This window comes from Leopardus geoffroyi, chromosome B4 (assembly GCF_018350155.1).
Source record: "Leopardus geoffroyi isolate Oge1 chromosome B4, O.geoffroyi_Oge1_pat1.0, whole genome shotgun sequence".
In the NCBI taxonomy this organism is placed as follows: Eukaryota; Metazoa; Chordata; class Mammalia; order Carnivora; family Felidae; genus Leopardus; species Leopardus geoffroyi.
In genome coordinates this window covers 99,770,845-99,794,877 of record NC_059341.1, presented here as the reverse complement: position 1 = coordinate 99,794,877, position 24,033 = coordinate 99,770,845, and the positions used below count along the sequence as shown (strand labels likewise).

Here is a 24,033-nt window from a genome sequence, read left to right as displayed (position 1 = left end):
GGTTTTGATTATTAAATAAGTATGTGAAAGCACTCTGGAAGCTATGAAATGGTATACAAATATCAGAGAATACTCATAAATAACAGTCCTGTAGAGAACCAGCCCTTTTCTGTACCTAAGTTTTTTGTATTTTTTTTCCAGGAAGCTGACTTCATAGAAATTATATACATGTAGGGTTTTTTGGTGTAATTCTCATCTTGCCCCATTTAAGAATAGGCTTTTAATATAATAAAGTTAGTAAACATTGACATTTATACCATTTGATTGACGCTATGTTAGGCATTTTTATTCAGATCATTTATTAGTACTACACATGGTAAGTAGTTAATTTATATTATTAACTTATGGGGTGCCTGGGTGGCTCAGTTGGTTAAGTGTCCAACTTCTGCTCAGGTTGTGATTTCATGGTTCATGAGTTTGAGCCCTGCTGCTTGGGATTCTCTCTCTTCCTCTCTCTCTCAAAATAAAAAAAACTTAATTTATATTACTAACTTGTGAACTTTTTTCTTTTAATAAATACACTTTAATGTTTATTTATTTTTGAGAGAGAGAGCATGAGTGAGGGAAGGGCAGAGAGAGAGGGAGACACAGAATCTGAAGCAGGCTCCAGGCTCCATGCTGTCAGCACAGAGCCCGACGCGGGGCTTGAACCCACAGACTGTGAGATCATGACCTGAGCTGAAGTCGGGTGCTCAAATGACTGAGACACTCAGGTGCCGCACCAATTTGTGAACTTTTACTGTACATATTGAATAACTACAAGTATATAACTTTTTAAATTTTATTTTATTTTACCACATAAATTTGGAAGCAGCCAGGTTGCTCAATCACAAATAATTAAACTTTTGACAATTATTGGCCTTTGGTGGCAACAAATTATATAGCCTGGAAAGAATTACAACAAGGCTTTGATGAAATAGTAAGCATGAAATAGAAATAAAAATTTGTCTCCTAACAGCATGTACAACTATCACTTAAACTATTTCAAACACATACAGTACAAATATATACAATGATATTCAATGCCTTGATATCACATGCCTTGATCATATTGATCAGTATCACCACCATCATCACCACTACCAAAAATAGCTATAATAGTAATGATGAAAACAACAAAACCAAAAGTTATTAAATGGTTATCTTGAGTTGGAACAATCCTAAGCATATTACATGTATAATCTTAATACTTGAGAAACTTATTAACCTATTTAAGAAATATTTAAAACACAGAGATAGAAACATATTTAGAAAATAGGAATTCCTTCCTTTATAAGGATAACACAGTAAAATCTTAAGACCAATTAGATTAGTCAAGTCTTTTTTAGTATTTCTATCATCACATCTTTATCTGTTCTCAGTGTCCCAGAGCTTGTTTTATAATATGTACTATAAAATAATATGCTTTTTTATTTGTTTCTATGTTTTTCAAACTTAAATTGTTGAATAAGAATAAGAAAATAAAACCTATTGTAGTAGTGGTTTGTACATATCCTGTTTTGTTAAAGCTTAGTGTTTTATTTCTCCCCCACCTTTTTTTTTTTTTTTTTTTTTTTGGTATTATACTTTTGTCCTATCATGGAGTTAAATCTTCCCCTTCCCCTTCCTCGTCCTCCTCCTCCTCCCCTTCTTCTTCCTCCTCTTCCTCCTCCTCTTCCTTTTCTCTATCTTCCTCTTCCTTCACTTCCTCTTTCTCCTTTCCCTTGTCCTCTTCCTTCTTTTTCATCTTCTCTCCCTTTATCCCCTCTTCCTTTTCCTCTACCTTTTCTGGCTCTATTTCAACTACTTCGGGGGAAAATAGCATCTCTTTCTCCAATAATATATTTGGAAACCGAGACTGTATTATCAAAACAGTTATGACACATACTGAAAAACACAGTGTTCTCAGAAAGAAAATAAATAAGCACAGTGGGTCACACACAATTGGCCGGGGAACTTCCCATCTTGGATACCAAAATCGGTAATCTGTAAATAAAGAAGCAATTGAAAGCTGGATTTCCACATAAAGTAGTTAAACTGTCTAAGAAATAAAGGACAACAATACATACATATGGCTTGGTCACGATCTGCATTACCTAAAAAGAAAAAGAAAGTCCATAAAGACTTACATAATATTCCTTCTTTCCCTAGAAATAAGATAATTTTTCTAAAAATAATGATATCATTCTCCTAGTTGTCAAGCATCATGCTGCCATCTTTGATGTGCCTCCTTCAACCAGTAGCCCATCATAAAATATAATGTATTCTCCATTAGTAAAAGTCAGCCTCGTCTGCTAGAGAGAACATAGAAGTATAGGAATGAGAACATGTGGATTCTATTACTAATTCTGTTTCTAAATCATTGTCCCCTTATACGAATCACTTCACTTCTGTCCTCTAAAAATTTTTCTGGCTTCAACATTCTAGGCTTCTATAATATCTCTTACTTGCATCTCTCTTTTTCCCCCCAGATCATTCCAAATTAATCATCTGAATCTACTCATTTTCCTCATTTAATTCTTATTTTCAGAAGCTTTCAGTTGCTCTTCCTTTCTTAGATAGGAAAGTTAATTCCATAGCCTGGCACTCATTGTTTTTGCTATCTTGCCCAATGCTATCATAATACTTTTCAGGAAATAAATTTCTTTTCCTCTGCTCACTGGGGCAGAGACAATAAGACAATCATTCCTGGATTCCATTAGGAAGGAGAGTGAGGATAAATGAGTTCTCACACAGACAGAACCCAATGGCAACCAAGAGGTTTTGTCTTGCAACTGACACTACCCTTACAAGAAAATTTAGAAATCACTCTTCAGACAACTTTAGAAATGAACTGACCTACTGGTTCTTTGAGGTTATTTTAGCCTTTTGTGCTTGGTCTTATTTTACTTCATAGTTTATGTAATGATTTCTATTTTAGAGCTCCTTTAAAAAAATCTTTTACCGCACAGTCTATATTTTCTCTACTTCATTCCATATATGTGATCAGTTTGAGCAATGATGTAATTAGCATGTTTCTTATTTACACTTTCATTTGTCATCACTAATCTTCATTGATTACACTCTTACTTTTGTACTTGATTGAATATTTAAATACTATTGTTTCATTTATCAGCTTTAAATAATATCTTTTGGCCCCTGGCTATAAAAGATGAAGAAATTAAGCACATTTTCTACCTTCTCTTCTTCTCCCAAATTTTATTAATTATATCATTTGTATATTGCCAAATTTATTGTATTTACTTTTTAAAATAATTACAGACTTCAGATTAGTTTTAATCTTTGTCTATCAATTAAGATTCAATGTTTATGGATAGTTCTTTCAATGCAGCTTTTCTGTTTCCACTCATCTCTTCTTTCTGGTGAAAGCCATCCTCTAGGGGTTTATTGAGAAAGTTCTCATGAAGAACTATGTACCACAAGTTTCGTCATGTTCCCACAACATTTGTCTGTCTCCTTGTACTTGAATAATAGGTTTGCCTAAATTTATGTACAGCATTAAGGGCAATATAGATATAGTCATTATTGCACTATCTTTTAGCATTGACTGTTCTTGTAGAAAAGTTTGACTCCAGCCAAACTACCCACACCCCCAAGAAGGATTGTTAATTGCCAAAGCAGCATTCTACCACACTGGCAGAAAGTCAACCTTGAAACCAGGCACTAACTACCTTTCTGTGAATCCCTTTCTCTGTATAGCTTCAGGTTAGAGTTTGCCAATGACAGGAATGCAAGTGAAATTTGGAAGATTTAAGAGAAGTGGAGACCATTATTCTCCCGAGGTGGTTGTTACCCAGATACCTGAACAGATGTGAGATTCACAGTGGCTTCTTGGTAGGATGGGAAAAATGCTTTGCTGCCAAACGCTGAGACTGTTTAGTGGGAGCTTTCTCAAAGATTCTCAAATTTTCTGGTAAGCTTTTGAGAACCACCTGTTTTGGTGCTTCAGGCTAAGGAGGTCTTCAGTGTCTGCTTCCCTGACCTTTTAACTACAGTTTCTTTGCCTTTTCATGGCAACTTCTGTGATCTGTGCTCTTCTAGTTTCCACCATTCATGAAAGCTCTCTATTCTATGTTAACGCTATACTGTCTGAATATTTAAAGTGGTTGTTTTCCTGATTCAACCCAGACTATTAAACTCTAATGAACTATTTTATATTTTGGTTTGGATACTTAAAGGAGTCTTTCTTTTCCTCTAATTCACTAGGCAGTGTCTAAATGGAGACTATTTGGCATCATTTTTTCCTGGCACATAGTATGCATTTTCTTTCTTTCTTTTTATCTATACAAGGTTGTTTTTATTTTATTTACTTATTTTAAATTGAGGTATAATTGACCTATAACATTATGTTAGTTTCAGGTATACCACATAATGATTTAATATTTGTATTTATTATGAAATGATCACCACAATAAATCTAGTGAACACCTGCCATCGTATGTAGTTACAAATGTTTTTTTCTTGTGATGAGAAATTTTAAGTTCTACTCTCTTAGCAACTTTCAAATATGCAATACCTTATTATTAAGTATAGTCAATATGCTGTACATTACATTCTCATGACTTATTTATTTTATAAGTAGAAGTGTAAGTTTGTACCTTTGACCTCTTTACCCATTTTGCCCACCACTAACTTCCACCTATGGCAACCAACCAATCTGTTCTTTATATCTATAAGCTTGGTTTTTTGTGTTTGCTTGGGTTTTTGTTTGTTTGTTTGTTTGTTTGTTTTATATGTAAGTAAGATCATAATGGTATCTTTCTTTTTCTGACATTTCACTTAGCATAAGGGTCACCCATGTTGTCACCAATGGCAAGGATTTTCATTCTTTTATATGGCTGAATAGTATTTCAGTGTGTGTGTGTGTGTGTGTGTGTGTGTATGTGTGTGTGTGTGTATCACGTGTTCTTTATCCATTCATCCATCAATGGACACAAGATATGAGTTTCATATCTTAGCTATTGTAAATGCTGCTGAAATGAACATGTGGATGCATATATATATTTTATGAGTTAGTGTTTACATTTTCTTCAAATAAATACCCAGAAGTAGAATTACTGCTTTAAATCCAGAATTACTGGATCATGTGGTCTATTATCAAGTTTTTGAGGAACCTCCCCTTGTTTTCCATAATAGCTGCACCAGTTTACATTCGATAGTAGGCATTTCAATGTTTAGATTCAAGAACTTCTATTTCTGAAATTTTTATTATTTCTTTAAATATTTGTATCTATCTATAGCTTTATTTTCTGTTCTATTATTTTTGTTCTGTTCTTTGGGGCCTCCAATTATTCACATGTTGAATCTGATTTATCAGTGCCTATTTATAATTTTCTCTTTACAAATTTTTTAACATTTATTTATTTTTGATAGACAGAGAGAGACAGAGCACAAGTGGGGGAGGGGCAGAGAGAGAGAGGGAGACACAGCATCCAAAGCAGGCTCCAGGCTCTGAGCTGTCAGCACAGAGCCTGATGCGCGGCTTGAACCCACAAACTGTGAGATCATAACCTGAGCCGAAGTCAATGCTTAACCGACTGAAGTCAATGCTGAACCCAGCATAAGCTGAAGTCAATGCTTAACCCAGGCGCCCCTATAATTTTCTCTTTAACTTTTAAAGACCTCCATATCCCTGACTGTGTTTTTCAGCATTTTTGATTCCATGTGCTGTTTTCAATTTGACTTTCAGTTCTTCATTAGTATATTTGAGATGTACTAAAAATACTTTTGCTTACCTGAAACCCAAATTTAACTTGGCATCCTGTATTTAATCTGGCAACCTTCAGGCTGATCCTCCACTTGGACCCCCTCCTACCCTGCTCAGACACTGAAACCCAGACTTAACAATCTCCCATACTGTCAATTCAATAAGCACACTTTAATAAAAGGTTACACTGGGGTATCTTCTTCTTTTTGTCCCTCTTCCACTGTTTCCCCCATTCTCTTCCAATATTTCTCGTTTTTCCCCCTAGGATCTTATTCTTGGCATACTGTTCTTTCTCTATGTGTTGTACCTGGGTGAGTTCTTCCATTTTTATATTTTTAGTGTTGTCTATATGCTAATGATTCTGAAATAGAGCCCTGTTCTGTACCCTAAACTTACTAGTCTTATCTACTCAGATGTTAAACAGGTATTTAAAGCTAATGATGATCAAAACCCATTATCTAGGGGCGCCTGGGTGGCGCAGTCGGTTAAGCGTCCGACTTCAGCCAGGTCACGATCTCGCGGTCTGTGAGTTCGAGCCCCGCGTCAGGCTCTGGGCTGATGGCTCAGAGCCTGGAGCCTGTTTCCGATTCTGTGTCTCCCTCTCTCTCTGCCCCTCCCCCGTTCATGCTCTGTCTCTCTCTGTCCCAAAAATAAATAAACATTGAAAAAAAAAATTAAAAAAAAACAAAAACCCATTATCTATTTTCCATAGCTTCCTCTCTTCATATAATTCATATCTCAATTCCACCAAACCTGATAGTTATATTTGACTCTCTTTTTTTTTCTCATCACTATATCAAATTAGTCTCCAAGACTGGCTAGTTTTGCCCCATAAATATTAATCAAATTTGTCTCATTATCTCTACTTCTCTCATAAATACTCAAATAGGAACCTCATCTCGCCCCTGGACTGTAACAAAAAACTTCAAATTGATTTGCTTTCCTTAGATTTTGCATTAAAAATATTTTTTAATTTAAAAGAATCCCTCACTTAGAAAAAAGTTGCAATACAGTACAAATAACTTTTATTTTGAACCATCTTAATGCAAGTTGCCAATATGATACCTTATCATCTTGGAATACTTAGTATTTCCTACAAACAAGGATATTCTTCTACATAACAATAACACAACCAACAAAATCAGGAAATTAACATTGTTACATTACTACCTTCTAATATTTGGACCTCATTCAATTTTTTACTAGCTGTGCTAATACTGTCCTTTGTAACAAAAGATCATGTTCAAAATTGCATTGCATTTAGTTTTCATGTCTTTATTTTCTTTCGTCTAGGACAGTGCTCCACTTTTTATTTGACATTCATGATCTTGACATTGTTTGAAGATAGCATGCTAGTTATTTTGCAGACAAATTCTCAACAAATTTGAAGTTTGGATTTATTTGATGCTTCTCTGTGATTGGATTTGGTTGTGCATCTTTGGCAGGAGTACCCCAGTAGTGATGCTGTGTTTTTCTCCTTGCATCCTCTCAGGTGGTGCAGGTTTGTTTGTTTGTTTGGTTGGTTTTGTTTTTAATTTTTCCCATTGCTGATGATGTTCACATTGGTCACTTTACTAGGGTGGTGTCTGCCAAACTGCTCTGTTGTAAAATTATTTTCCCATTAGTAATTAAGTACTTTTATGGGGAGTTACTTTGGAACTATTAATACATTGTTCCTCGTCGAACTTCTAATTTATTCGTTTATTAATTTATATCAGTATGAATCATAGTTTCCTGTTGTATCCCATGAGTTCTAATCAATTACTATTATTATTTCAGTACTCTAATCATCCCAGATTTGACCACAGAGAGCACTTTAAAGTGGATTCTGTGTCCTTGTGTGTCTATTTTCCTATATGTCCCTGTCACTCTTTGAGCACTTACTTCTTTGTTTACGAGTATAAAAAGATGGTCTGGGTTTATCTTATATTTTCCAAAGCCTTGGAACCTTTCTCCAGTGAGCCCTGGTTTTTTTTAGTGAAGGCCTGAATTTGGAAACCAAGATCTGGGTGCTAGCTGTGCTCATTCCTTTGGGAGTGGGAAGCCATTGCTCCAAAGCCATCCCAGAGCTAGGGAATATATGCATGTAGGTACACACATATACAAATATTTACAACTATGATTATTTATATTTATTGAAATCCTTAAGTTCAAATACCTCTAGTTCCAAGTCATCACAAGACTCATGCTTGTTTTCTTCCTTTACATATTTATACTCCATCCTCTGACAGTGAGAAAACTGGTGCCCATTATCCTTAACCTATTTGTAAATTTGATCAATCCCCTCAGTATATCTCCAGTCCTCATTATTCCTTCTCCCCTCTCTTCTACATGGGTGCCTCCTCACCCTGCTTGCACTCTTACACCCTACACCAGGCTGGTAGAGTTGTCACATTTAGCAAATATAAATATAGGATGTTGCCATTTGCAATGTCATGAATGGAGTTCCAGAGTATTATGCTAAGTGAAATAAGTCAGTCAGAGAAAGAAAAATGCCATATGACTTCTCTCATATGTGGAACTTAAGAAACAAAACAAGTGAGCAAAGGGGAAAAAAAGAGAGAGGCAAAGCAAGAAACAGACACTTAATTATAGAAAACAAATTGATGGCTACCAGAAGGGAGGTGGATGAGGGGATGGGTGAAATAGGTGATGGGGATTAAGGAGGCACTTTGGTGAGCACTGGGTGTTGTATGGAAGCGTGGAATCACTATATTGTACACCTGAAACTAATACTACACTGTTAACTAACTGAAATTAAAATTTTTTGTTGTTGTTGTTTATTTATTTCTAAGAGACAGAGTGAGATAAAGCATGAGCAGAGGAGGGACAGAGAGAGAGGGAGACACAGAATCTGATCCAGGTTCCAGGCTCTGACTGTCAGCACAGAGCCTGATGTGGGGCTTGAATTCACTGAGCCAAAGTTGGATGCTTAACCAACTGAGCCACCCAGGTGCCCCTAACTAACCGAAATTTAAATAAAAATTTTTAAAAATATGTAGGATGCCTAGTTGAATTCAAATTGCAGAAAATAACAAAGAAATTCTTGGGTAAGTATATCCCATGCAGTATTTGGAAGATACATATACTAAAAACATTTTTTTTTGTTTACCCTGAATTTCAAATTTAACTGGGCATCCTGTATTTAATTTGGCAACTTATAGGCTGATCCTCCACTTGGATCCCCTCCTACCTGGCTCAGACTGTGAAACCCAGCTTTGGGCTTTTCCAGTGTGTAGATTCCCTCCTTACTCTACTAGAGTTCTGACCCCTCCCATGCAGGCCACCTCACCTACACTAAAGCTTTCCTCACCTAGTTTGGACTCTGACACTTCATGTAAAATTGTCCCTAAACATGGCTGCCCCCTTACCTGTGTAGGTTTTAATACCTCTTTGTCAGGGCACTCCTATATGTGAACCCTTTCCTCATTTTGCTTGGGCTCCAACAACCAGTGCCAAACCACCCCTCTGTGGATGCAGTCTTTACCTGCTCAGTCTCTGATACTCTATGCCAGGCTTCTTACTCCCACCCCATGATGATGCTCTCTTCCACATACTTGGGCTCAGATACCACATACTGAGCTGTCTGGGTACGGGAAACCCTTCATCCTGTTGTCTCTGAAAACTCAAGCCTGACCTCATACATGGATGGCTCACTTTCTCCAAAGGGGCTCTAACTTTCTATTCAAGGCCATACCCCTATGCAGACACTGTCCTAACCCTGCGTAGGCTGTTTTCTCATATCCACTGCACTGTGTATGAATCCCTTGTCATTCTGCTTAGGCTCTAATATGTCACATCTTGTGACCCTCTATGTGGATGCCTCCCTTGTTCTGACCTACCTAATGGTGTTAGAATTGAATTTTTTAGAAGGAGAAAGAAAAGGGGAAGAGGAAGAGCAAGATTTTGCGTCTTGATTCAAGTGAAATAAGGGCAAAAATGTTAGGGTGGATTCATCTCAGCTGTGGCATTATGATGAAATTGTCCATTAGTTTCTTTATCACAAAATCACAATGTGTCCCTTAGTGTCTGACTTTATCCCTTAGTACATTCTTCTAAGCACCATATGTTCCAGGGATAGTTATACTTTATATGCTCTCATGTTTGGAAAAACTGAACGAAAAATTTAACCAAACGTATTTTCTACTTTCATCTTTTGAATATTTGGGGGGGGGGTGACTAAAATAAAAGGCTATTAAACTACTTTACTTCTTTTCTTTCTATAAATATTTTAGAACATCCTATCCTTTAGAGCAGTCATTTTCAAACAGGCTACTATTTCAGGAATTAGCTGGGAAGTGTTTTCAGGGGGAAATTGTTTGTTCTCATTCTTCCTTTCAGACATTGTGGTATGTCTCCAAAGGCAAAAACAGGGGTAAGAGAGGGCAGAAATAGCTGTGAAGTCTAGAAAAATCTAAAGATGAACCTATTTCAACCCTCTTTTAATAATATAATAACACCCCTCTGGTCAAAAGAACAATATTAATGTGACAATGAAAAACCAGTGTTCAACACTTCATTTTTCTTATCATAGAATGTGTTATGGATTTTTTATGTTTAAGTTATTTTCTTTATCTTACTGCATAGAAAATCTGTGCATCTGTCATATCTGCTACATTGAGAACAAACTATTCCTGGTGTATAAGGCCTTCTCGACAGAGATCCTCTAGAAAAAAGCAGAAAACATTTAGTTAAAAAAAGTCTCAAATCTCATCATTTAAATAGCATGGTTACCAATTTTTAGTTAGGTTATAAAAGTGATTTAACTAAGAAAATGGACTCTAGAAAGTACTGAAACTGGAAATTTCAGTAATCTCCTTTTTTCCCCTAAGAAAATTGTCTCTGAATTCCCATGTCCTTGAAACAAAGTAGTATAATTTAAATGAGTTAGTTTTAATGTTGCTTTCATTTTAGTTTGTAGCAAAATTTTCCTTTCAAAATGATGTTATAGAATGTTTTATAATTAATTGCTTTCTGCTTGGTACAAATGTATTAAAAGTTCTATAGAAATGATATATTAAATTTCTGATGAGTTTGCAAAATTCTGAAATGCCTATTGTCCCAAAGACCCAGCTGCTTGGCTTACTTAGAGGTCTGCTTTAAAAATACATAAATATAGGGAGCCGTGGTAGCTCAATCGGTTAAGCATCCAACTTCAGTTCAGGTCATGATCTCATGGTTTGTGAGTTAGAGTTCCGCATCAGGTGAACTCCAGCCCTGCTTTGGGTGAACAGGAACCCTGCTTCAGGTGAGTCCTACTTCACTCTCTCTTTCTTCCTCTCTCTCTCTGCCCTCGCTCACTTGCTTTCTCTCTTTCTCTCAATTAAAAAAAAAATGTAAATATATAAACAAGCAAATAAATTAAAGTGGATTTTAAAAATTTGGTTTAATCCATTGTAAGGAACAGGGGGAAGAAGTGAGAAATTATTACATCAATTTCCTAGAGCTAGGTAAAAAAAGAGGCTCCAAAGTAGATATGAATTGGGAAGCTTATATGAAGGATTTAGGTTAAGAAAGAAGAAAGACAGGCAGGGAAATGATATTTTTTAGTGACCAGAGGGTCATTAATCCTGGTTATTTAAACAGGATTTTAAATTCTGTGTGTAGTTGGAAACTATAAAAACAAATGTTAGGCACATATGCCCCTGGTTTGGTCACTCTGGGCCATCTGGAAGAAGGGTGAAACCTAAGAAACACATATTCAAAAACCTGAATATCAAATTTCTGAGTCATATCTTATCAGAAGTTTTTGGTGATACCCAATAAGGTATATGATACCCATGAATGGCAAGCTTTCTAGTCCATCAAAGACATCCAGAGGTTTATAGTTATTTGCAGATCAGGTATTGCTTCTCTAATGTCATTGTTCCACTATAAAACCATTTCAAGGAAGAGATGCATTTTGTTTGATCCTAGCAGAACACTAGCCTTTCAAAAATTCAAGAATTGATCTACTCACCTTTACCGACACCCTAGCCTACATTTCTTGCCCTAATCCCTTATCACTGAAATAGATGCCTCCAATACAAAAGCAGCACTTTTCCTGTCCTTAGACACAGGGACGGAGGACCCCTGCCCTTGAACCTATACAAAATGCTACTCACTACAAAGACTACCTTTAAAACCTGCAGCATAGGCCAATCACCCCATGATCATGTCTGATGACTATAGCCTAGAATAACTTTGGAAAGGCAAATAAATAAATGAAATATATATAAATAAATGTATCAATCAATCAAAATAAATAAATTTACATCATGCTAGAATACAATGGGCCCTCTTTTTTCAAAGATTTGAATTTCATATCACTATTTATATTATATGGCCAGAAATGCCAGACTAATACTCTCCCATGCCAATCTTCCTCTTGTTCTGAGTTTTGAGAAGTCTAGCCTAAATCAAGTCTGAATCTATACAATTCCACAACTGCAATTGGAATTATTGGGCTGGATTAGGAGAAAACAACAGGTAAGTACCTATAACCAGCAATGTCCATTGAAATTTCACAGCTGTCCAAGCAGTACCTGAAGAAGCAGTCACATTTCTCTATTTTTAGGTATTTGCTTTCTCTAAGTCAAGACTGAACAGCCCTCTGGGACATTTTTCAGACTGATATCTGACCATACCTTCATCTATAGGACCTGTGTCCAGGACTTAGATAAGGACATGTTGCCTGGGTGGCCCAATGAGTAACTATACCCATGTCCAATCCTAAGTCCATTAGAAGACCATTATTCAAATTTTATTTTATTAATTTCATTTTATCTTTTTAAATCTTTATTTACTTATTTGAGAGAGAGAGCATGAACAAGGGAGGATCAGAGAGAGAGGGACACACAGAATCTGAAGCAGGCTCCAGGCTCTGAGCTGTCAGCACAGAGCCTGATGCTGGGCTCGAACTCGCAACTGTGAGTTCATGACCTGAGCCAAAGTCAGACGCTTAACCAATTGAGCCACCCAGGCACCCCTCAAATTTTATAGTAGATCTATATTGTTTCAAAATCAACGCAATTCTGGTGGTGACAGAAACTTTCAGGTGACTCAGCTTAATTATCTAACTCTTTATTTTTTATTTTTTTAAATGTTTATTTATTTTTGAGAGAGAGAGAGAGAGAGAGAGAGAAACAAAGACAGAGAGTGAGCAAGGGAGGGACAGAGAGGGAGATCCAGAATCCAAAGCAGGCTCCAGGCTCTGAGCTGTCAGCAGAGAGCCCAACATAGGGCTTGAACTCATGGACCCCGAGACCATGACCTGAGCCAAAGTTGGACGCTTAACTGACTGAGCCATCCAGGTGCCCCTTAAGTGTACAACTCTTGATTTCAGCTCAGGTCATGATCTCACAGTTCATGGGATCGAGTGCTGCATTGGACTCTGCACTAACAGTGTGGAGCCTGTTTAGGATTCTTTCTCTCCCTCTCTCTCTGCCCCTCCCCCACTTGCATGCACAGTCTCTCTCTTTCAAAATACATATAGAAACTTAAAAAAGAAAGAAACTTTTATTGCCTTCACTAGTCCTGTATCTGCCACCACTTTGTTTATGAAGGAAGTAATCCAGCTCCATGGATTGACAATTTAGCAATTACAATTTGTAGGCAAATTTTTCTCTTCCAAGTTTTCCATGTACAAAACTCATCTTGCCTAAAGACTGCCCACAGAATAATGGCAGAGTGCATCAAACAGGTGTTGACTTTTCCATCTCACACAGCCAAAATAACTAGACCACCTCCAATAACTCTTTTCACTTTCACTACCTCCACGTATCATTGAGAAATACCACAATACTGGCTTCTGGTTCATACCTAGACATCTATACGTTTCCAAAGAAGACTTAAAGATCTATCCCAATTAGCTACAGAAAACTGAAATGTAGTAAGCAGCAAGGTAGGTTATCTTTTAGCAATCCTATCTGGCTCTCCTTCTGATACAGCTCATATATCTGTCTTTGCTAAAACTCCATGACTATATGGACTTATTTAAGGTCAAGAAAAGCATGAATCTTGTTGGGTATTTTTGCCTCAAATTATCCCTGTATGTGCAAAGCTACCTTACTTTATACTGCTTTCCATAAGACTCAGTTGGTCACATCTCCTCCTTCGCTTCCACATCTTGCACCCATGGATCTAGGCACCAGAGTTAAATACCAACAAAGCTCTTTTGAGATGGATATTGTTTAGCTGCACCATCCTCTAATCCTCCTCAAGATACCATCTTCCTTCTGATCATGCCTCCTTTTTAAAAAATGTTTATTTATTTTTGAGAGAGAGAAAGAGAGAGAGAGAGAGAGAGAGAGAGAGAGAGAGAGAGAGAGAATGAGTGGGGGAGGGGCAGAGAGAGAGGGAGTCACAGAATCTGAAGCAGGGTCCAGACTCTGAGCTGTCAGCACAGAGCCCACGCAGGGCTCGAACTCACGAACCTCGAGATCATTACCTGAGCTGCAGTTTGAAGCTTAACCACCTGAGCCACCCAGGTAACCCTGATCATGCCTCCTTATTAATTTTGGCACCTGGGTCAGTCACTATCTACCTTTTCAGCCAAAATTGTCCTTGTCCTAGAATTTGGGACATAGATGATTACAATATGCTTATAGATAATTCATCCAATAACTTGGTCTGTTACTGAATGTTTTTACCATCTCAAAACTTCCCAATACTCCATAATTGTCACTTTTGTAGCCACACTCTGGATCTTGTTATCCCCTAAAGTTACTCCCACTTCTGAACTCACAAAGTAACACATTCCATTCCCTGACTGTAGCCTCCTATTCTTCCAGTTTGCTCACTCATTTACTCCTGCTACACTTCTCCATTAAGTTCACTGGTACTCCAAGTCTATTTACTCTCCTATTTTCTCCCTATCTATATACTGTTGTCTCTTCTCCATACAGCTCAGGTCTAATTCCGTTGCATATTATTATCTGGCTAAAACTCTAAAACTCTCTTGCACTGTTTTCCTTTATGTCTACCTGACAAAACCCCAGTGTTGGAAAAAATGACAGAATCTTACTGTCCACATGCTCTATGTCTGCTTCAGGGCTGGTGGGTACTGCTGGAGAAAAATCATCACACTAGGTAGAGAATCCTTTTGTTTCTCTAGTCAGCTTCCTCCCTCATTTTCCATAATAACTATTTAAAACCTTCCCAACCTTCAAAATTCCAGCTTCATTGTCTCCCCCTTTATTCTTAGGACATGATCTGTCTGTCCTACTTCACAGTGACACATAATAACCGTTAGCTTGGAACATGAGAAATTTTCTGTCACTAAGTATGACAAATATACCTATTCCCTTCTTCTTTCCTTTCTAATACAACTGAAGAAATGCCCGTCTTCCTTTCTAACGCCAGTCTCTTTAATACCATTCCATCTTCTCAGGAACTTGTATCTTTATATATACATATACATATACATATACATATACATATACATATACATACATATATGCAATATATATCACATTGATAAACACAAAAGAACCATTTCTGTGGAGCAGAAGAAACTGATGCCAGCTTGGAATGAATTGAGGGCTGTTTTATTGTTGTTATTATTTTGCTTTGTTTTCAAAGTGGGAAAGATGTGAGCCTGTTTAAATATTGACATGAAAGATCATATTTCTAAAGAATTACATTTAGTATGTTTATCAATTAACTTCTTTTTAATTTGATATTTTAAAGTCCTTACTTTAATTGATCTCTTAGAATTAGAAATTTTGGACTACTACTACTACCTTCTAAAAACATTCTTTCCCCCATGCCTCCTGTGATACCATACTCTTCTGTTTTTTCTCCTGCCTGTGTGCCACTCTTAGGTTCCCCCTCCCACTTTCTCTCTCTTTAACTGCCTTTAAATGTTGGTATGGCATTCTGGAGGTCCTCTTCTCTTCTCACTCTATCCTCTCTCACCAGGCAATCGCATTTATGCCCATGATTTCAATTACTGTATGTACTTTGGCACTCCGAATATTTGTCTATGCCACGCCTCATGAGCTTCTGACCCATATAACCACCTGCTTACTGAACATCTCAAATAGGTAATTCACAGCCAACTCAAATTCATTATATTCAAGATGGAATCCATCATCTTCCCTCCTTAAAAGTTCACTGTTCACCATTGCAGTTAATGGCAATATCAGTCATGCCTGAATCATAATTCTGAGAATCTTCCTTGACGATTTCCTCTCATTACTTAATACAATGACCTACAAACCCTTTCTAAAAATGTCTCAAATACTTCTCCCATCTCAGTCGATATATCCTTTGTTGATGTTAAAGTAAATAAATAAGTAAAAGTAATACATGTATAATACTTGTAAGTAGATGGTGGAAAGGAGGAAGAAGAAAAGGGCAACCTTAAGGGAGAAAATGTCTCCATCCTTCACTTTCCATATGTCTCCCCAAAGGTAACTTCTGTTTAACAGCTTCTTATGATTCCTATCAGAAATAAGGTTTTTTTTCCCACAAAAATTCTCAGTACTTATATATTGTGATAGACTGCTGTCAATCTAAATATCTCTTAAAATACTAAAATAACAGTATTTTAGCTTGGCACATTAATGGCTAGCCTCGTTACATTTCCCAACTTCCCTTGCAGCTCAGATGTGGTCATGTGATCAATTTTATATTCAATGGAATGGAAATAGCAGTGATGCACATCACTTCTCATCTGTGCTTTAAGAGATGGTCATTCCACCAACATATTTCTTTTCCCTTACTCTGAGCTCGAGCTAGTCCTCATCTGTGACTTGGATTTGATTTGCAGACAAAGACTCCGCCCTCAGGGAATGGTGAAGAAACAAGATGGGAGCAACCCGTGTCTCTGAATGACTAGTAGAGCACAGCTACTTACCTAACTGAAATTTCCCACTTCTCTCTGACTAAATCACTCTAGTTTCTGATCATGCTAGCTACTGTAACAAAAAGACTCAATCTTATTATTGTTCTGCTCTTACTTTTTCATCTAACAAGTGAGATTGGTACATAAAGATACCAGTAGTTTCAGAGGCTACACAATAATGTAGAGTAAATTAATTGCTCAGTCTGCTATTACTGGAGTCATTAGTTGTTTTATTGCAGTCTTATGCTATTAAAACAGGCTAGAATGGGTATCCTTGTATATATATCTCGGCCAATTTTCATGAAGATATTAATAACATAAAATTCTAATATGGGGATTACAAGATCAAAAGGTAAGCATATTTTAAATTTTGTAATTTTGCCAAATCCAGAAAGATTGTACCAATTTATTCTCCCCTCACATGTTCAGAGTATCAGTTAAGCTTTTCTATCTTCTCAGATGGATGAGTGAAAAGTCATCACTCATTTTTGCTTTTACTTGAATTACTTCAATATAAGTGAGATTGAATATCTTTTTGTATGATTAATAACCATTTTTTTTTCCAGTAAATGACGTGTTAATATCTTCTGCATGTTGTTCTTCTGGGTTGTATCTCTTTTTTTTTTTTTTTTTGGTATGAATTCTTTGTAAATTAAGAAGATTAACTCTGCCATATATTATACAACTATATTTTCCCAGTATATTATTTTTTCTTTGGCTAGATCTATGGTATTTCTATAGCCATAAATGAGTTTTAAATCTGTAAATAATCAAATGTATGAATATTTTCTAGATTTTTATGCTCTGTTTGGTAAGGCCCCAGGCTGTTGACCAGTATCTCTCGGTTTTGGCTGGGCGCAAACTGCAGCTGTGTCTTCTCAGCACTGCGCAGCTTGTGCGATGAATATTTTCTAGACTTTTTTGCTCTGTTTGGTAAGGCCCCAGGCTGTTGACCAGTATCTCTCGGTTTTGGCTGGGCCCAAACTGCAGCTGTGTCTTCTCAGCACTGCACAGCTGTGCAGGCCATCAGTTTCCAAGCAACTGTTCCTACCTAATCTTCCCAGAATCTTGCCTTGAGATGTATAGCTTAGGAATTGAAGGACCCAAAAGCAATTTTTATAGACCTTTGGGGTCTTTCTTTGCAGCCCCCTACTCTTTGGGATCCTAGTCCTAAATATGAGGCATCTTAACATCAATAAACACTGATATTTCCTTTGCCCAGAAAACAATACATCCTTTCCTTGGCTTCTGTTTCTCTGGCTGTGGTTTGGAGAATTCTCTCAGAGAGAAAGCCAAGGCAAATATAGGCTTCACATTAAGTTCTTGTCTATTTGCAAAGATCATAGCCCTGTACTGGTTATTTTGTAATGCCTGAAGGCAATTATCTTATATGTTTTGTCTGGTCTTTAGAGTTATTTTAATCAGGAGACTAATTCTTACACTAGCTTACATAATGTCCAACAGCAAAGTGGACCAAATATTTAAAAGTTAAAAAGATAAAGAATTTCTAGAAGAAAATGTGGAATAATAATACTTTGGGAAGTTGTGTCTAAGTATGACTCACACCTCAAAACCCATGAAAAAAAAGTATTGATACATTTTTTTCCAATAACAAAATAATTCTTTTTGGAAAAAATAAATTGCATTAAAAATAAAGTAAAAAATGAAATATCAAACTGGGAAAATATTTGGAAGTGACATTATATGAAAGAGCGAATTTTCTTGCTATTTAAACACTCTTACAATTGGGGGCGCCTGGGTGGCTCAGTCGGTTGAGCGGCCAACTTTGGCTCAGGTCACGATCTCGCAGTCGGTGAGTTCGAGCCCCACGTCGGGCTCTGTGCTGACAGCTCAGAGCCTGGAGCCTGTTTCGGATTCTGTGTCTCCCTCTCTCTGACCCTCCCCTGTTCATGCTCTGTCTCTCTCTGTCTCAAAAATAAATAAACGTTAAATAAATTAAAAAAAAAAAATAAACACTCTTACAATTGAAAACAAAAGTCCAAGAACTTAAGAAAAAAATAGTGAATGTATAGGAACAGCCAGGTCCCAGAAAATGATATCCAAATTTTCTGAAACTTACAAAAAGGATACCTAAACTCATGTAAAATAGGAGGTGAAAATTAAAACATACTGAACTCATAGCAGTAAATAGCAAAATGTTTGAAAATATGTTAGCAAGGGAACAGAAAAATAGTCACACTCATATGTTGATATAAAAAATTGTTTTAGAAACACAGTGTGACTATGATGAATAGATTATAATATCTATCCAAATTAAAAGTACATATCCTTATTGACCTAGTAATCCCATGACTATGAAATCATATTAGTATGATACTAACTCATGTGAGAACTACATGTCTACTTGCATAATTATTGCTTGAAATAAAGCTAATAGAGTAAATATCCACCAAATGGAGAGCATTGTTTAAATAAACTTTTGCACAACCATTAAATACAAACAAAAACAAACAAACAAAAACACTGTAAAAATATTTTTTAAAAAACCCTGGAAACTCCTTATGTACTCAAATGAAAAGACTTCAAGTACATATCACTAAGTTAAAAAAAAATTAAAGAATGCCACAGAATGTGTATTGTGCTTCAGTTTGAGTTACAGAAACACACACATGAAGATAGATGTACTTTTGTATATGCACAGAATATATCTCTTAGGATAAAATATTGGGGAGAGTAAATGGAAGACAGAAATGGGAACATTACTTTCTCCTTGTAGCTTTGAATTTTCTATCATGATTATGTATCAAGTATTGAACATATTTTATTAAAATGACCTAAAATTACAGTCCACAGAAAGCAATGATAAAGAGGCTATATCACAAAATACAAAGGTTAAGCAAAAATTCTAATCAGAGGAAAATATATAACTGTAAATATCTTCAATATTAACAGGATTAAAGATATAGGAATGTGTATACCTTAACAAAAGTAGCAACATATAACAGCCTCTACTCCTAAAAAACACTCAGAAGATTGAATATCTCAAAATAAAATAGAAAACAACAGAATCATAAAGTATGAATAAATATGAAATCTTTTCTTGCAAAAGATCAATGAAATAGATTAACCCTCATGAGCTCCACTGAGCAAGAAAGGAAGAAAAATATTCACTATTAAGATTTCTCTACATTTACTTTTCTTATAATTCTCTCCTCCTACTTTTTTCCATATAGAACTTGCTCTTTAATTCCTCCCCCTTCCTTCATATATACTAATATATTCTACCACTTTCTTTTAATTGGTGGCTTTCTTTAGCTTATAAAAATTCAACCAAAGTTATAAAAAAACAGCTTTCATCCAACTTTACACACTGACCCTATTTTTCTTCTCTTTACTGCCAAACATCTATATAAGAATAGTGTTCTAAATTGGCATTATTTTTCAAACTGCAAGTCACAAACCATTAATAGTTCATAAAATCAAATTTAGTGCTTCACAGACAATATTTTAAAATATGAAATAATTGTACTTAACTGTGAATAAAATATTATTTTATAACTTTTTTATCATATATAGTAAAGATAGATCTTGTTCTATAGAGCTCTTCTTTCAGTGATGTACTGTATTTCATAATTCTAATATACACATATTTTCATATTTTAACATCTCTGCAATTGAGATCCATGTTAACATTTATGGTGTCTCAAAATTACATCCAGGCCCTGAATATGATATGGCTGTCACTGAACATTTGTGAACTTATCTTAGCTCTTCATATACTCATCACTTCAAATGGTTATATGCATTGTTTGCACTTAATGTATTTAACCTGCTATTCAAAATGTCTAAAATGATTACAGTATGTATATCATTGAATCATAAATTATGATGTGTGTAGAAAAGCATAGAAAAAGAACCACCTCATACATAATACATAATAAAAAGAGACTGATGAGAAAGTAACTCTAAATGCTTTTTTTCTTAAATGCCAGGACAGTTCTAGTTTCTTTCTTACCTCACTAGATTCTCTTTAAACAATTTTGACAACTCCTTTGCCTGAAGTTGAAATACTGTAATGATGTAAAACTTAGTCTTCAAGTCTCTTCCGTTCTATTTTCCATACTTACTTTCTCACAAGGTGATCTCATGTAAAACAGACTCATTTCTGCCCCGACTCAAAACGGATCTCATGCAAAAACCGAAAATTCTGCAGTTCTTACTACTTAGAAACCTATCTTAGACCTTCATCTGACTAACTCCTTCTCATGATTCATTTACATTTCCCACATTCATTTGTCTACCTACTGTGTCTGAAACAGCACACTTGATCTTCCCTCAAGGTCTACTCATTGGAGAGGCTTCCCTATCTGATTTAATGGCATCACCATTCATCCAGCTGCTCAGACTAAAGGCATAGATAGCATCCTTGATTATTCTATTCTGTTCACCCTTAAACTTAAATCAATCAGCAGGTATTATTAGCTCCAAATTCAAACTATATACTCATCTGAACTTTCCTCACCATTTCCATGTGATGGTAGGCAGAATTCATGGCACGGAAGTATATAGGTGCTGGCAGTGGTAAAAGAGAGCTTTCCTCTGGGGCACTGGTTCACGTACTTCATCCTGTGGCTCTGCCACCCTCTAGAACAACTGAATCTTCTACCAGAGCAGATGACATAAGTTCAAGAGTGGGAAGTATCATGTAGGAAAATTTTAAAGGCTAAGTCTGAAAGTGGCCAGAGCTCAGTCACGTGGTCCCACCAAATTTCTAGGGAGGCTGGGAAAAATATATTCTAGCTGTTTATGAAATAAAGAAAATGGCATGACCTGCCTGACTCTATTTCCTTACCTATTAAATAAGGAAAATTTTCTGCACTGAATACTTTTGGACACTACCATTTACCTCTTGTAGCATTAGATTCAAGTCATTTTCCTCAAGCCCAGATCTCTAACCTTCCCTATTGACCTCTTTCCCCCTCTAATATACATCATCTATGCACCAAAGCTGACTGCTTCTAAATCTGTATTCAGGCTAATTGTTTCTATGATTTCATACCTATTTTTACAACTCCTTTCTATTTAAAATATAAATATGTGCATGTATTTGGCTAATGTTGCTTTTACATATTTCCTTCCCAACAGAGAATAAGTGTTTTTAGGATAAACACTATGTAAGAAATATGGAATTCTCTTGTCTAAGTCAGTGTTTGGTGCATCTACTACAAATGTATGTTTAATTAAATAAGAGATGCTACAGTCACCTACAGATGCAATATGTCCAAAAATCCTTTTTCTCCACACTACATCTTTTCCTAGACTAGTTAATAAAATTACCTATCACTTAAGCTTAAATTATCAGTGTCATCTTTGTACCCACTCTAATAACTGAGTTCAAGGCTAATCTAATTAATATTTTAAAGTTTTTACTTTGTTTTATTTTATTTAGAAATATATATATGAGTCTTATCTTTGAAACTGAAGAATAATTACTAGAAAATGGTATGTGTAAATATTGTTTCAGCTCACTTTTTCTAATACCTTATGAGTTTTTTTTAAGTTTATTTATTTATTCTGAGAGAGAGACAGTACAAGTTGGGAGGGTCAGAGAGAGACACACACAGAATCCAAAGCAGGCTCCAGGCTTTGAGCTGTCAGCATACAGCCCCATGTGGAGCTTGAACTCATGAGCCATGAAATCATGACCTGAGCTGAAGTTGGATGCTCAACCTACTGAACAACCCAGGTGCCCCAAGAGTCAGAGGCTTAACTGGCTGAGCCACCCAAGCACCCCTATATGAGTATTTTTATAGATTAGGAAGATTTTATTTTATTTTATTTTTTGGTGATTATATACATTCCAATTATTCTTCTCTGTTCTTTAGGAGCACCAATATATAGATTTATCTGCCCTATATATTTCCTTTCTTTTTTAATATATATTTTGACTTTTATTCTTCATCTTTGTGTTCTGAGAGAACATTTCAAGGTTGTCATTGATTTATATTTTCTCTATGGCCAAATCTGTTTTATTCTTCCATTCTGTATTAGTTTCTTGTGACTACGTTAACAGATTAGTATAAACTGGGTGTTTAAAACAACAGAAATTTATTCTCATAGTTCTGGAGGCCTGAAGTCCAAAACCAAGGTGTTGGCAGGACTGTGCTCCCTCCAAAGGTTCCTGGGGAGATTTCCTTGGCTCTTCCAGCTTCTGATGGCTCCAGAAGTTCCTTGGTTTATGGATATGTCACTCTAACCTCTTCTTCATGATCCCTTTGCTTCTTCTCCTTCCGTGTATCTAGTGCTGAATCTGGCTTTCCCTCTCTCTTACATGAATATATGTGATTGCATTTAGGGCCACTTGAATATTCTAGGATAAGCTCCTCCTTTCAAGATTCTTATCTTGATCACATCTTTTGCCAGATAAGACAATACTCACTCTGGCCATGTAAGTTAATAGTGACAATTCTGTGAATTAGGACCTGGATCTACTTTTTGGGGACCCACCATTCAGCCCACTATATGTTTCAATTTTTAGTTTGGCTCTCTTATATTCATTTTTACTTAGTATTTCCTAATACTATGATGGATTGATTTTCGTACCAACTATTCTTAAGAAAGACAGCTATGACTGCCTATTTTGAGTACATATCAAATAAAACTTGAACTGAGTTTACCAATATATGTTCTAACCTAGATCCTTCACAGGGCAAACTTGCCAATATTTGTATCAAAAGAAAAATGGTTGGTAGAAATTTCAAGACAAAGAAGCCTACCAGACAGTGAGTGGAAAGAAGAGTAATCCTACCATGTAGCTTCATCTTACCACTGGAGTTATGGAATACCCCTGCATTCACCACTGTTATTAAGGTCCCCAAATACCTTCATCTTGTCAAATGAAACTGTCATCTTTCCTTCCTCATGCTTTTCATTTTTTCAGAGGCATCTCATACAGTTAACCACTTTGGTCATATTGACTCCTGTTCTTCACTTGGCTTCCAAGGACGCTTACCAGCACTGTTTTGGTTTCCCACTTATCTTGTTAGCCTCTCTTCATTCTACTTCACTATCTCCTTTGCCTAAAGTTGAAATACTGCAGTGCTCTAGGAGTTCATCCTTAAATTAAGTTTCCATACTCACTCTCTCATAAGGTGATCTCATTCAAGACTGTAACTTATTTCTACCTCAGGGCCTTTATACCAGTAGTTGCCTCTACTTGAATTCTATCCCAGTCCTTCACAGAACTTTTTACTTCTCATGATTCATTTCATTTCCCACATTTGTATTTCTACCTAATATGTCCAAACATAAAACACATTTCCTGTTCTTGCCTATCTGAGTTAATGGCATCATTATTCATCCAGCTGTTCAAACTAAAGACACAGGTATCATTTTAGATTATTATATCCCATTTATCCCTAAAGTCAAATACATCAACTGGTATTATTAGCTCCACCTTCATAATATATCCAGAAACTGACCTCTCCTCTCAATTTCCATGCTATGGTAGGTAAAATTCTAAGATGGACCACGAAACCCCTTACCCTTGGCGTACAAG

General features: G+C 36.1%; 1 protein-coding gene across 1 annotated transcript in view; it reads right to left on the bottom strand.

Annotated features, from left to right (window-relative positions):
• Positions 1–767: 767 nt before the first annotated feature.
• The window catches only part of GLIPR1L2 (GLIPR1 like 2), a 31,201-nt gene continuing 7,935 nt past the window's right edge, over positions 768–24,033 (bottom strand). Inside the window, exons 4-6 of the mRNA XM_045463773.1 lie at positions 10,267–10,352; positions 2,049–2,075; positions 768–1,965 (exon numbers count right to left, since the gene is read on the bottom strand). Of these exons, the coding sequence (XP_045319729.1) occupies positions 1,577–1,965; positions 2,049–2,075; positions 10,267–10,352 (502 nt within the window). The 3' untranslated portion in view covers positions 768–1,576. The remainder of the gene's footprint in view (positions 1,966–2,048; positions 2,076–10,266; positions 10,353–24,033) is intronic.